The sequence below is a fragment of the Microcebus murinus genome, chromosome 7 (genome assembly GCF_040939455.1).
Source record: "Microcebus murinus isolate Inina chromosome 7, M.murinus_Inina_mat1.0, whole genome shotgun sequence".
Lineage (NCBI taxonomy): Eukaryota > Metazoa > Chordata > Mammalia > Primates > Cheirogaleidae > Microcebus > Microcebus murinus.
The window spans coordinates 90,290,841-90,304,820 of NC_134110.1; the positions used below are offsets into that span (position 1 = coordinate 90,290,841).

At 44.3% G+C, this 13,980-nt stretch overlaps 1 protein-coding gene across 2 annotated transcripts in view; it reads right to left on the minus strand.

Annotated features, from left to right (window-relative positions):
• Window positions 1–13,980, minus strand: part of ADHFE1 (alcohol dehydrogenase iron containing 1) — a 34,603-nt gene that overhangs the window by 19,575 nt on the left and 1,048 nt on the right. The window contains exons 2-8 of one of the 2 annotated variants that reach the window (XM_012737181.2): window positions 7,841–7,878; window positions 5,903–5,949; window positions 4,753–4,806; window positions 4,428–4,582; window positions 4,082–4,278; window positions 2,300–2,377; window positions 886–991 (exon numbers count right to left, since the gene is read on the minus strand). In XM_012737181.2, the coding sequence (XP_012592635.2) occupies window positions 886–991; window positions 2,300–2,377; window positions 4,082–4,278; window positions 4,428–4,582; window positions 4,753–4,806; window positions 5,903–5,949; window positions 7,841–7,878 (675 nt within the window). The remainder of the gene's footprint in view (window positions 1–885; window positions 992–2,299; window positions 2,378–4,081; window positions 4,279–4,427; window positions 4,583–4,752; window positions 4,807–5,902; window positions 5,950–7,840; window positions 7,879–13,980) is intronic. The other variant, XM_076005261.1, reaches the window with a different exon arrangement.

Below are 13,980 nucleotides of genomic sequence, written 5' to 3' on the forward strand. Positions count from 1 at the left end.
GTCCTGACATTTGCTGAGCTGGGGGACTCAAGAGGGGAAGCTATGGGGCGTGGGAGGATGCTGTGAATTGGCAGATTTCATCAAATTTAAGATGCCATACATTATAAGATGCACCGTTTTAAAAAATGTACCACTGAGGATAAAAATATACTGTCATGCCGTAGACTTTAAGATATGTCCTGATTTCAGAGATGTTAAAATGTGTAAAAATGTGCGTGTTCTTGTGGATGCACTAGGATAGCTCGGGACATGCTGCGTGTGAGGTGCACATGGGACCTCCATGAGGCCCGGGGCCCGGGAGGGAGGTCTGCGGTGGAGATAATCAGGAGGCTGTCAGCACATCGCGGCTGAAGCCGAGAGAGCACGCAGTAAGACTCTAGGCAAGGTACCCAACTTCTCAAACCCAGTTTTCTTTTTCAATAAGACAAAAGTCTTGTATCGCACAGCCCCGCGGTGAAGTGACGACGCATGTCAGGTGGCGACACAGCATGCATGGTCTGCGGGTGCCCTGGAGGTGTCAGCTCCCTTCCCTGCCCTCTTCTGTGGCATGCAGCCTGGGGCGTCCCCTAGTTAGTGTGGCCGTAGAGGCAGGTTCCTGAGATGCTGAGACACTGCATGCCAGCCAGCTCAAACTGCTCCTTTAGCTGCCTCCCTGTGGCCATGGCTGTGGCTGGAGTGGTCCATCCTGAATTGCAGGTTTGTGGCCCACACCGGACCTCACCTAATCACCACCCTTTATAGCTTCAATGTTTTCATCTGGGAAAGGGGAGAATAACAGCCAAAGCCAGGAGTGCTGTGGGGTGTTAATCAACAAACACTTAGCAACAGAATACTGTATATAGACCCAGTACTGAGCAAGCCCCTCTACATGGCACTGGTACCTACCAAAGCACATCGAAGCCACTGTTGGCGACCAACCGTTCAGGCATGTGGAGGGTGTGCAGAGGATCAATCAGTCCCAGTGTGGGTTTGATGGCTCTTGAAGCAATGCCTAGAACATAAGGATTTGTAACAGAGGCTAAGATATGATAGTTTTAAAAAATAATAATAAATAATAATAAAATAAAAAAACAAAATAAAAATTAAATAACTTTAGGATAATAAATCACCCTGAAAATATAGAAATATTTTCATGTAGGGAGGTAGCAAGGAGCAGTGGAAAAAGATTTGGGGTCAGAAACCTGCGGTTTCAGTGCTGTGCTGGGACTGCCTCCTGCAGGTTCCCAAGAGCCAACTGTATGTAACTTTTCTCAACTCGTGGATGAGTGACATTATTGGCCATGGTGGAAGTATTTACACTATAGAAATTGGCAAACACTACAAATAGGGATTATTTGTTTGTTATTAAATTCTAGGAAGCTGGTTTACTAGCACATCACTACCAGTCCTTGCTCTGTAACTTACTTTGTGTCTTCAGGCAAGTCACTTAGCCTCTCTGAGTTCTCTGTAAGATTAGACTGTAATAATACAGGGCTTCCATCCCTCACACGGCTGTTGTAGGGATCAAATGAGATAATATCATGTAAAAGTCTTTTTAAAACAGTATGGTAGAATATAAATGATGGTTACTATTATTGTATTTAACTGTGTCAAAGGATAATGTAATTTAATTATATTAATTTAATTACATTAAATTCTCTTAAAAAGAGAAGTTACTATAAACGTGCAGTTGAATGCCAATTTATTCTGCTACAAAGGGCTGAAAGCAGAAAACTGAGTCAGATTCAAGGACAGGGACATCTCTACCACATTATCTCAGAGTCAGAGAGTGAGAAGAGAACATAAAAATAACCGAGAAGATAGAAGCAGAATGGAAGTTACCTGGGAACAGGGCTGGAGGGATCAGCTGGGATGGAGCATGAGGGAACTTGCTAGAATGATGGGAATGTTTTACATTTTGATTGGGTTGGTAGTTACATGGGCATCAAACTAGATTTCTAAAATGAGTGTATTTTATTATATAAAAATCACATCTTAATAAAATTGATTTGAAATGTAAAACAGATGTCAGAGAGAAGAAACACCTATTTATCATTGATGCGCAGTCACTAACTTGGGCAGAAAATGGCCAACTAAGGTTCGTGGCATTTCCATATGCTTTTGTAGGTAGTTCTCAAAAAGAAGGTTATTAGACTGCTTCATGTTTTTATATGTACTTCGAAAAAGAAAGAAAATGTGCAAATGTACATACCCTTTCCTTAACTCTATAACTCCTTGATTTTTAAATATTTCGATTAAAGAGAAGGATACTGAAAGGTATGAGAGAGAATTTTAAAAAAATTATAGGCAAAGCTCTTACCAGTTTTTACTTTCAAGTGTTCATAGTCAAAAATGGCAACTCCGGTCGTTTCACTGCCTGTTCCTGTGGTAGTTGGAACTTGAACAAAATAATATTAATGTTAATAAAGCATCTAAATAAAAGTCAGTGGAGAATTTAATTTAGCCTTAGGAATAAAGAACAAAGTTGGAGAAGGAAGTTCTGTTGACCCTCTTGCCTGCCTGAAGTATGTATCTGTATGAACATGTATGTAAGTCTAATGTGCATGATGTCTGTGGCTGCATCAATGGCATGTGTGAGGTCTGTATCTGTATTAGCACACATGTATGTTTAACATATAGGTTGATGTCTGTGTCTACATTAATGCACATGCATGTTTAACATATATCATGACTGTGTCTGCTGCATGAACATGTGTGTTTAATATGTGTGATGTCCGTGTCTATATTAACATGCATCTGTATTTAATATGCATATGTGACCTCTGTATCTGTGTTAACATGCATGTATGACATTCATGTCTGCATTAACACACATGTCTGTTTAGCATGCCTATGTGTTTACTATGTATGATGTCTGTTTCTGCATGAACATGTGTGTTTAATGTGCATGGTGTCTGTGTCTGCATTAACATGTTTGTGTATTTAATATATGTGTGATTTTTCTGTTTTAAGCATTTATGGTGTCTGTGTCGGTGCTAATGCATATGTGTGTCACTCACACATATGTGTGATGTCTGTGTCCGTATTAACAGCGATGAGCTCTGGGAACTTCGGGCTCCTCTAGTGCCAGAACTTAAGCAGCTGCAGCTGGGTATTCAAATGCAGGCTGCTCGGCACCTCCAGGAACAAAACTCATACATATTTGCCGTCTTTAAAAGACATCTTTATTCCCTCTTGGCAGCAAGCACAGGAACACTCTGCCTTTGCTGGGCTCTGTGGTTTTGTAGTTCTGTCAAGTTTCTAAACTTTACTAATCACCCCTCTGTGTGATGCTGACACAGTTTCACCAGAGGGTTCCATTTGCCAGACGCCAATTATGCTGCTCCCCGCTGCTCCCCATTCATGGCCAAGCAGCTCATCTGCCAGTGTCACAATGCCCTTCTCAGTTGGGTAGGGGGGTTGGGGAGGATAAAACTTTAAACTGAGGACACTTCCCAGGTACCATTTAGTGCATTTTAGCTGTAAAATTTTAAATAGGAATATGCTAGCAGCCCTAAAAATGGGAGAAAAGAAAAGACCAGAAAACCCTGTGGGTTCCCTGTGGAAACAAATGAGCTGTTCTGATTTGAATTTCTATATCTGTGCCCTGGGCAGCCACACAGCAGATGTCCCAAGAGCGACGTGGCCATGCTGGCCACATGTCCCAGGGAAGAGACAAAGCCTGAGGTCAGCTGAAGAGCCATTATGTGGAAAAAAGGGTTGAGTCATCACCAGAAAAATAATAGCCAATGTTCTCCTTGAAGTCCACAGTGGCTTGCAAAATGGGACAAAGCAGAAGGGTTTAGAGGACAAACCTGCCAACAGAGGTATCTAATCATACGTAAACGATGACCCTCATCTTCTTCCACATGGCGACCCCATAGCTTAGATCTGCAAACTTTCTACACTGACCCAAATTGTCTCTAACAAATTCTGATTACAAAGCCAGAATTTTAAAATGAATGAATTGCTATCTATTTTGATCTCCAAACAAGGCACTGATTTAAATGAACAAATCAGAGAGCTTTAAAGGACTAGCTTGCATCTCTCCTAAGGCCTTTAGCCAATTGCAAAATAAAACAAAGAAATAAACAGTCTTTACCTGCAATTAGAGGCTTAAGAGGCACAGACACAGGCTTTCCCTTCCCAATGGGGGCGTTGACATAATCTAGGAAGTCAGAGTGAGGGCTGGACGCATACAGGTTAGCAGCTTTACAGGTGTCCATGGTGGAGCCGCCACCCACAGCAACGTAGGCATCAAAAGCTCCCTTTTGGGCAAACTCAATAGCTTCCTTGAAGCTTGGAGAAGGGGAAATAAAAACCATTATGTCGTATTTTTCAGAAATAATAAACTACCATGCCATTAAATAAGGCCTGGGGCAAGTTTTAATCCATAGTGACAGATTGGCTTCTGCTTAAAGGAAATGACAACAACAATGCAAGAATACCTTGTATCTGTTGGTTCCACCCTCACATTGTCATAAACCTGAAAGTGGATGCCATTTTTCACCAGGGAATCCATAACTGCTTGGACGGGAGGGAGCTGGGACAGGTTCTTGTCTGTCATCAGGCAAACATTTTTAGCGCCCATGTTTTGTAGGTCCTACAGAAAAATTATAAGTTAGATTTGATTGCACTAGAACTGTAATAAACTCTCCTGGCAAATTTAACTTTGTATATTTTAAAAACTAAAGGACTCGATTGTTGTCAGCACTTGCTTTACAAGATATGCAACATTTACAGTAGGAGACTGGAGACATCTCAAGTACTTGCCATGCCCACTTCCTTTGTAACTCCTGCTCCATATCTAATATTTGAAACGGCCATCTGAAAAAAACAAGCAAACAAAAAGATTTAGGTGTAGGGTGTATTCAAGAGTTGATCACTCCATTTCCAAAACCCTGAAATGATTCCTCATTGTCTAGAGCACTAAGTACATACTTCTTAGCAAGGTCTTCTGGATCATCCCTTCTCTGGCCTGAGATGCACCACACTTTGCTCCAGTCACATTGGACTGACTTGTCTTTTCCCGAACACATCATAAACTCTCAACTGTTCCCTCAGCTTCAAATGCCTGCCTTCCCTACCTCCACACTAAATTGACTCTTAAATTTCTCACTTTGTGAGTTAAATGTTGTTATCTTCTCATGTATTTTTTTTTTTTCACTCATCCAGCTCTCCATCTACCCAACTGTGCATCCACCCATCCTCCCACCCAGCCAACGCTGCTGACTGCTGTGTTCCAGGCCCAGTCGTAGGCTCTGGCATAACGCTTACAGGTGAGACAAGAGCTTTTATACTGATGGTTGTTGGGTCACCTTTGGCCTGAAGACGTGTTTTATTCTATCCATGTTATGTTTAAATTTCTTTTTCTGAATTGGCTAATAACTCTTAAAAATCAAGATGGAAAAAACCAATGTGACCATCTGAATTTCGTTCTCTCTTGAACAACTTGGTGACCCTGGCACTGCATTCCCACGTGGCAGCAACCAGGCGGGGCTGTGTGGAGCCACACCCTCCACCTGTGGCCTGTGCTCTCAGGGAGTTGAGCACCAGCCTCCTAGAGTGAATCGTACCTTTACTCTTTAGCTTTAACAGATTTCTCTGACGTCTTTTGGGATTGTTATAATTACAAAATGAAAGATTTAACATATAACATATATAAGTTGGAGAAGTTGTGGAATTGGAAATTCATCCTATTTTGATGGTTGTAGAGAAGACAGTATTTTAGACACTACTCATGTTCTCAGAAGATTTATATTCCATCATTCTAACAAGGTAATTTGTTAAATAGGGCAAAATAGAGATTATTAAACATCAATTAATAACAGGTTAAAAATGAAATAATAATTCATTAGAAAAATACTCTAGTTTTAGTTTTTCAGGTCATTTATAAAAGAAAGAATGGATTGATTAAATCTACCTCAAAGGCATAATCTGTTGTTTTCCCCGAAGGTGAAAGTCCAGGAGCTAGAAATGTAAAAATTAACATCAGAGTAGGCTTCGGAAATAAAGCACATATATTGTTATTTGATAGTAAAATCCAGCAGTAAACATAAGCATTTCCTTTGAAGTCTTATATAAAATATATTTTATAGGTTTCACTGTTGCATATCAAATTATATAAAATCAATACTTGCATTTTAAGATAGAATATAATGCTAACTTGAGGCTAACTTAGTGAAGATAAAATATTTAAAATATTTTCTCCCTTGAAATTGAAATATATGTTGGAAAAAATAAAGTGTAAAAATCCTCTAGGAAAAAAAAAATCACCTGGAGTTTAGAGTTGGATTATTATTGGAGAACAACTATTAGTAAATTCATTAGAGTCCTGTTTACACTTCTTATTGCAACTGTGATAGTTTGTGTGAACCAAGTTTTTTTTAATAAGGATAACTTATCACTGTCCCAGAGAAGGGACAGCCCAGGAGATATGAGACGACCAGAACAGGAAAGGGAGACAGAAGATATTTATGTTTCTCAAGCTTATACATACACAGAATTTAGTTTTCTTGGTGAAATTTAATAAAAATTTTTATAAATTGCTATTTCTTTGCAAAGTATCAGGTTTTAATTATGATAAAAATAATTTTCTGTCATATTGGAATGAGATGGACTTAATTAATAATTTTTATCCTTGTTTTTATCTACCTATTTATGTTAGTCCTGGTCAATTATATGATAAAGTCTACAGAACAATTTTCACAACTTTTTTTCTTTTTTAAGAAAAGAAGACCAGAACTAGACACTAGACAACAATCTACCTTGGGATCCTTGAAAACAAGAGCACCCTTTATGAAAACTCAAATATCTTTGATTCCCCTTGGCTTCAAAGAAATAATCTATTATTCCTATTACTAAGGTTTAGGTAAAGACATAAATATGATCCTAGAGAACAGTGAGGTTATCTTTCTCTAAATTATTAATTTTATGCCCACATAAGTAGATGTTTGTGAATTAGAATTTCTGATTCTTTATGGAAACCAATTAAGAGTTAGAGAAAACTAACTGAAGACAAAATTTTGCATATGTTCAGAAGCTGGGCATGCTTCTGCCTGGTAGATGGCAGTTAGTGGCCAGAGGTCCCTAGGTTTGTCCTAAAGAGTGAGCTACTCCTCAGGTAGGAGAGAGCCCTTGGCTAGTTACATCTTCTGTTCTACTCCCCACCAGGCTTCTCTGAGGGGTTCTGCTCAGGATCCTGTAAGTTTAGACCCCACCCCTTTCCATCCCATGCTTTGCCATTTAGTTTTGACCTTCAAAAGTCAGCTTTTGTGTCTGTAATTCATGTGCCATTCTAAGGATATCCTAAAGCTACACGGAGCTTCCTGTTGCTCTCTAGACCGTGGATCGGTAATGATTAAAACATTTGTGGCAAAGGAAACATGTCATTATTTTTAAGAGATGGAATATTAGTTTAAAAATTGATACAAGCAAGCATTTTCTTTCTAGGAACCACCTTGTTCTTTAGTCTTTTTTTTTTAAAGATGTCTCAGAACCTTCTAAAGACTTCATCTTGATTAATTCTGTTTGATGAACTCGGACATTCTTAAAATCCTGTCTGTGCACTTTCAGCTTTGGCAAAAATAATTGTATTTAAAATAGAAAAGCATTATAAATGACACTGAATGTATACTGGAGCCAAAGCTGTAACTAGTAGCTTGCAGTTAGCTAGCGATGCATAGAGCTACGTATTACCAACTTCGTAGTGAAAAGGTAACCACTTCATCAATTTCCTTCTCACATGCCTTGATTTTCTTGCTTTACAATTTTCCCAAATGTATATAAGTGCCAGATGATAGAAACCAAACTGTTACAGAAACCAAAACTGTGGCTAGTTTAAAAAACACAAAAGTATTACCTTGGGAGTAAGTATGAGAATGAGTTGGGCACTGGCATCTAGGGAAAAGAAAAAAAAAAAAAAAAAAAAAGAAAGGAAGAAAGAAAGAAAAGAAAAATGTAAAGTGAGACTGGAAACCCCAAAATGAGAAGCTTTAAATTATGTAACTCACATTGCATTCTAAGATGCTATCAAACTGGTAGTTATCGGCAGCCACAGTACAATGGAACCCCCCTCCCCTCCCCGAAATTACTACGGACAAAGAGTTGACTCAGAGTCTTTCCAGAGCTGTAGGATTATTTTTCCAGGAACTCACTTATTCAAGCAGTACCTACTAAATGCCTGCGGGCAGCTGAGATAAGCACCCAGCAGTGACACACAAGTGTAAGATGGGGTCCCTGATTTCCTTCCGTGAGGCCCAGCTCTTACTGGGTTAGGAGCTTTGACCAAACTGACGCAAGGTTCACTGTACCCGTGCGCCCCTCCTCATCCCCCCACGCTGGGAACGCTCCTTGTCCCTGTGTCTTCACGGTGTTTTTCCTCAGACAGGCTCCACACGCAAGCCCTGGTGCAGCCTCCCCTGGCCCGCAGGCCTGCCTGGTCCCCGGCTCGTCCCGCCCCTTCCCCGCCCGGCCCAGCGCTCGTCCCGTCCGGGGCGCGCCCACACCGGACACGCGCTGCTCGCGGGCCCCCACTTCTCAGTCTGCTCCTCTGCAGAATGTCCCCGTCCTCCTCCTGGAAACTTTCCCTCCCCTGGCTTCCGTCTCCCTTTCCTGTCCCGGTCGTCTCCTGTCTCCTGGACTGTCCCTCCCCTGGCTGCTCGTTCTCCTGCTCGCTATCTGATCCGGGGTCGGGAGAAGCTTTTCCGTTTCTCTCGGCGGCCCAGAGGACCCTGTCGGTGGTGGGGTCTCGGTGGATACCGCGTGCGCAACTCCCTCTTCCTCTCCTCCCCGCCAAAAATTCAAATTTGGAATGAAAACATCCGACGGGGGAGACCGGGTCAGGAAGGAAAAGGGTTGATCTCAGTAGCCATCCGGATCTCAAAAATTCGGAGACTTGTGAAGTCAAACCGACCCGGGCGCGGGAGCGAGCGGTCCCGCAGGTCAAGGCTGCCACCTAGCGGCCCCGCCCCGGGCTCCCGCGCGGGAGAGGAAAGCGGCAAGGCCGCGCCTGCTGCTCCACGGGTGGCCAGTACTTTCCAGAACGTTCCCTGCTCTGCGCCCTCCAAGGATAAGAAAAGAGAGGCAAAGGGGAGAAAACGACCCAAACTCAAAGCTTTCTAGCGCGAACGCTCCTGGGAGCATATGCTCCTCCTACCCCGCTTCTCTTATTTTATTTTTTATTTATTTCTTGATAGTTTTCATAACTCTTATTTTTTTCAAGCTCTGAGGCCACCTCAGTGCTTCATTTCCACTCCTGACTTGTGGTCTGTCTCCTGTCCCCTCGTGCCTTCTCGGAACAGCCATCTGTCCTGTGTTTCCTAGTCCCCACTCGCTCCATCCTCCTCAGTATATTCTAGAGCCTCACGCCTAAACTCTTCCACGGCCTGTGCCCTCTGGCCTGCTCGCCCCCGCGCGCCCTCCTCCTGGCCTGGCCTGCGTTTGTTGGCTCCATTTCTCGCCGCGCACACAGTCCTTGGCCCCGGAAACCAGGCTGCTGCGCCTGCCAGTCCCAGCACCGCGCTCCAGCAGCTGGAGCACTGTGTGCCACCCCTCCCCGGGGATGGGGGGGGGGTCTTGCCTTGGGCTCCAGGACTGCCTGCTTGCCTGCATTGCCTCCGGCTGCTCTTTCTCTGGCTCCTTTTCCACTCTGCCATTCCTGAATGTTGGGTTCTGTCCTGGGCTGACTTCAGCCCTTCTTCTTCCCTCACCCTTTGTAGCCCACCGGTTTGTTCACCGGCATCCACCCCCTTCTCTAAGGACCCTTGCTGTTCCCTGCTTCCGGGAATCTGGGTTAGCACCAAGTTCCTAACTGGCTTCTGGGGCACCACCGTTGCGCCTCGATTCCCCTCACTGTGCTGGTGTGTGTGTGTGTGTTTCCAGTGATGTCACTCCCTTGTTTTAAAGCTGCTTCAGTGGCTACCCAGGGCTCTCAGAGAAGATTCTGAACCAGCCCCTCCACCCTGCATCTAGCTCCATCTTGACTTAGAGCTCCTGGAAAATTATTAATAACTTCGTTTTTTTTTTCCTTGCATGAGCTACAATCTCTCTCTTTTTCTCCTCCAGAACTTTGCCCCTGTATTTCCTCTGTATGGAACATACTTTCCTTCCCTCTTCTGGAATAACTTCTCTTCTTTCCCAGCAGGGGCAGTCTTCCCTGAGGCCAGAGGCCCCAGGTACACCCCCCTTGTCTGCCATCAGAGTACCATGCCTCCCTCCCTATGGAACCTGTTACCACACTGTATTGCTGGTGCTGTTTTTCTGTTTTCCTGTTTCCATCTGCCTCTGGATTGTGCATTTAGTGACGTCAAGGCAAGATTTACCCTTTCTAACAACTTTATTTGTAGTGGCTAGCACAGTGCTGGGCATAATTAATCAGTAATTAGTTCTTATTAAATGAAGAAATAAATGAATGTAGACATTTTTATCCCCGTCTGCTTTCTTTTCCTGTTGTGCCAAGGCAGACAGCCTGAATTGGGATAGGGAGAATAGGCTGTGGGCTCCCCACCTTCTTAGGATGGCCTGAAACCACTAAAGGGCTCCTCTACACTGCTGATAAACAAGAGAACCATGGTCAGAGCAAGGACCTCATCTACCTGCTTTCCTGGCTCTGGCCCCATTATCCTGACTTCCCTCCTGGTGTCACTGATGTGCTCTCAGCCATGGCTGGCAAAGGCCAACCCGACTCCTGGTCACCAAATCCCAGCCCCTGTCCTCTACTCAAGGACATCCCCAGCAGCTCTTCCTTTTCTCCCCTGCACCATCAGACTTCCCCTCCCTGTTAGATGTTACTTGTCCGCATCCAGCGTATTTTGAGCCTATCCATAAGCATATTTCCCCCGTATTACATTACAAAACCAAAAACCTCTTGTCCCTCTTTCCTCTCTCATTCCTGTTCCTACCTCTCTCCTCTACAGATGACCACACCCACTCTTCCCAATTTCTTTTCTCCCATTCTCTCTGGAACCTTCTGCAATCAGCTTTTGCCCCTGACTCTACTGATAAGCTTCCCACCTTACCACTGTCCCCTGCCTGGTGAGTTCCCTGCTCAGTTCTCAATTCAGTCCTCATCTTATCCAACCTGCAAGCAACAACCTCCTGTTCCTCTCCTTCCCTGGAAACACATTCTTCCCTGGCTTCTAGAACACCACTCTCCATTTTCTTCCTGCTGCACTGGCTGCTCTTGGACTCATTTATTTTCATGCTCTTGACTCTGACCCCTGGAGGACTCAGGCTTCAGCCTGTGGACCCTTCTCTTTTCTCTCCACAATCCCTCCATATTGACCCCACCTGGTCTCATGGCTTTTTTTTTTTTTTTTTAGACAGTCTTGCTCTGTCACCTGGGCTAGAGTGCCCCGGTATCAGCATAGCTCACAGCAACCTCAAACTCCTGAGCTCAAGTGATTCTCTTGCCTCAGTCTCCTGGGTAGCAGCTGGGACTACCGGTGCACGCCACGACACCTAGCTAATTTTTTCTATTTTTAGTAGAGACTAGGTCTCACTCTTGCTCAGGCTGGTCTTGAACTCCTGACCTTAAGGGATCCTCCTGCCTTGGGCTCCCAGAGTGCTAGGATTACAGGCATGAGTTACTGCTCCCGGCTGGTCTCATGGCCTTGAATACCTTCAATGCGGATGACTTTCACATTTATCTTTCTAGCTTGGGCCTCTCTTCTGAACTCCAGATTCAGCTACCTACTTGACGTCTCCACTTGGATGTCTATCAGGTGTCTCCCATTTTCCCTGTCAAAGACTGAGCTCCTGGTCTTCCCCATCCCAGTTTAATGGTGATTTCATCTTTCCACTTGTTCAGGCCAGAAAACTAGGTCATCCCTGGCTCCCTCCCCTGCCTCAGTCTCTTGTTCTGAAACCCCACTGGGCGTGCTCCACCACTATATACTGTCCCCAAGAGCTACGTGATTTGCTCCCTCCCTCCCTGGTCTTTCTGCAGCAGATACCTACTTAGTAAATGTTGTGGGCTCCTGAAGACAAGTCCCAATCCTGGGAACCTGTGACTATTACCTTATATGGTAAGAGGGACTTTGCAGGTGTGATTAAGGCTCTTGAGATGGGGAAATTATCCTGGAGTATCTGTCTGGGCCCTAGATGCAATCACACATGTTCTTATACAATGATATTATAGGAAGGGAGAGGGAGATTTGACAGAGATGGCAGAAGCATGACCACTGAAGCAATTTGTGGTGCTGTTGGCTGTGAAGAGGGAGGAAAAGGCTGCCAGCTAAGGAATGCAAGCTACAGCTTCAAAAGCTGAGAAAATGTAAGTAAATGAATTCTCTAGAGCCTCCAAGCCCCAAGAGGGACTGTGGCCCTGCTCACACCTTTATTTCAGTCTAGTAAAACTAATTTTGGCCTCTGACCTCTGGAACTGTAAGAGAATAAATGTGAGTTGTTTCAAGCCACCAAGTTCCTTGTAATTTGTAGGCAACTAACTAACTAACCTAGCAAGGGCTGCTCTGACCAGCTCTAAAATTTGCATGCTTTCCTCAACATCCCATCCCTCTTTATTTTCTAATACCTGTCAACAGCTAATATACTGTAAATCTAACTAGTTTGTCCCTCATTTCCCACGCAGGCACATAAGTGCCATGATGGCTTGGTTAGGCTGTTCTGGTCCCTGCTGTGCCCCAGGGAGGAAAACACAGCCAGATAAAGGGAGGCTGTACACCTGTGGACAGTGTGACTCTCCCTCCAGGGCTTTCCCCCACCTCTCCGGCAAGCCCCGCCTTGCCTGTGTCTCTTCCGTGCTGGCTCTTGTCCCTCCACTCAGCTGGCTGGCAGTGCACCTGCTCTGTGGAGTGAGTTGGCCAGCGGATGCTGGAGTGCACGCCATATCCAAAGAAGGTGGCTGTCATCTCGCCTCAGCCCCAGCACACTTTCTCTGGACAAAGTGTGTGCCCAATGATGTCATTTTCCAATTTTGCAAGATTTTTATCTGGAACCTCCCACTTTTTAAACATTTACCCTATTAGAAAAATAAACCTGTGCAGAAGAAAGACAGCACCATTTTGCTGCGCCTGCGGTGGCAGTGTGACTCCGCAGGAGCTCACCCCTCAGCCCTTCCCTTCTGAGTCTACGGTTTGCCGAGGCCTTTGCTTCCACGGGTTTCAACTGTCCTACACACACTGTGAGTCCCCAACTTGCTCTTGGGCTCCAGAACAACACATTCAGTGACCTACTGAGGGTCTTCACGGGGATATGCCAGAGGCACGTCCAACTCACAGTGCCCAAGACTGCAGTGACAGTCTTCCTCCCAAAGCTAACCCTCCTCCAGTTCCTACCTTGGTAAATGGCCCACTGTTTACCTGATTCCCCCGCCAGAAATCTCAACTCCTCCCTCTGTGTCACTGATCAGATACAAGATCCTATGGATTCTAACCAAGTCCTCAACAGTTCTCCTATCTGCCCCTTGTACCAGTTGCCTCTCCTTGGTGCCTGAAGCCATTACCTTTGAGCTGGAGCACCACAATGACCCCTGGTCCTTCCTCTTCACTCCACGCTGCCGCTGGAATGTGCTAACATAATTTTAATCTTGCCACACTCCCTTCTTATGCAACCATTCCAAAAACTTTGTGTGACACTGGTTCCATGGTATATGAATAGTGCTGCTTGATAAAAGAGTTCTATGGTGACACAGACTTAAAATCAAGAATTTGAACACAGCTAAACTTTTTCCTTCTGCAGAACTTCTTGGAGTTCTTCCTGTTCTAATGTATATCCTGACTTTCTAAGAGGGCAATACAGCTATTAAGTGGTTTCCCTAACTCATTTGGCCATGGCATGCTTTTATCACGGGGCATTTCAAGGTATTAGTGTTTCATGGTGAGAAATATTGCTTTAGTAGTTGTCCATTATCTACAGGACACAATTCAAATTCCTTAGCATAGGCCTGAGAACAAGGACTGTGAAGCCAGAGTACAAGTTCAAATTATGACTGTGCCATTTGCTTAACCGTGTGACACTGGACGATTTATTCTCCGTGCCTTC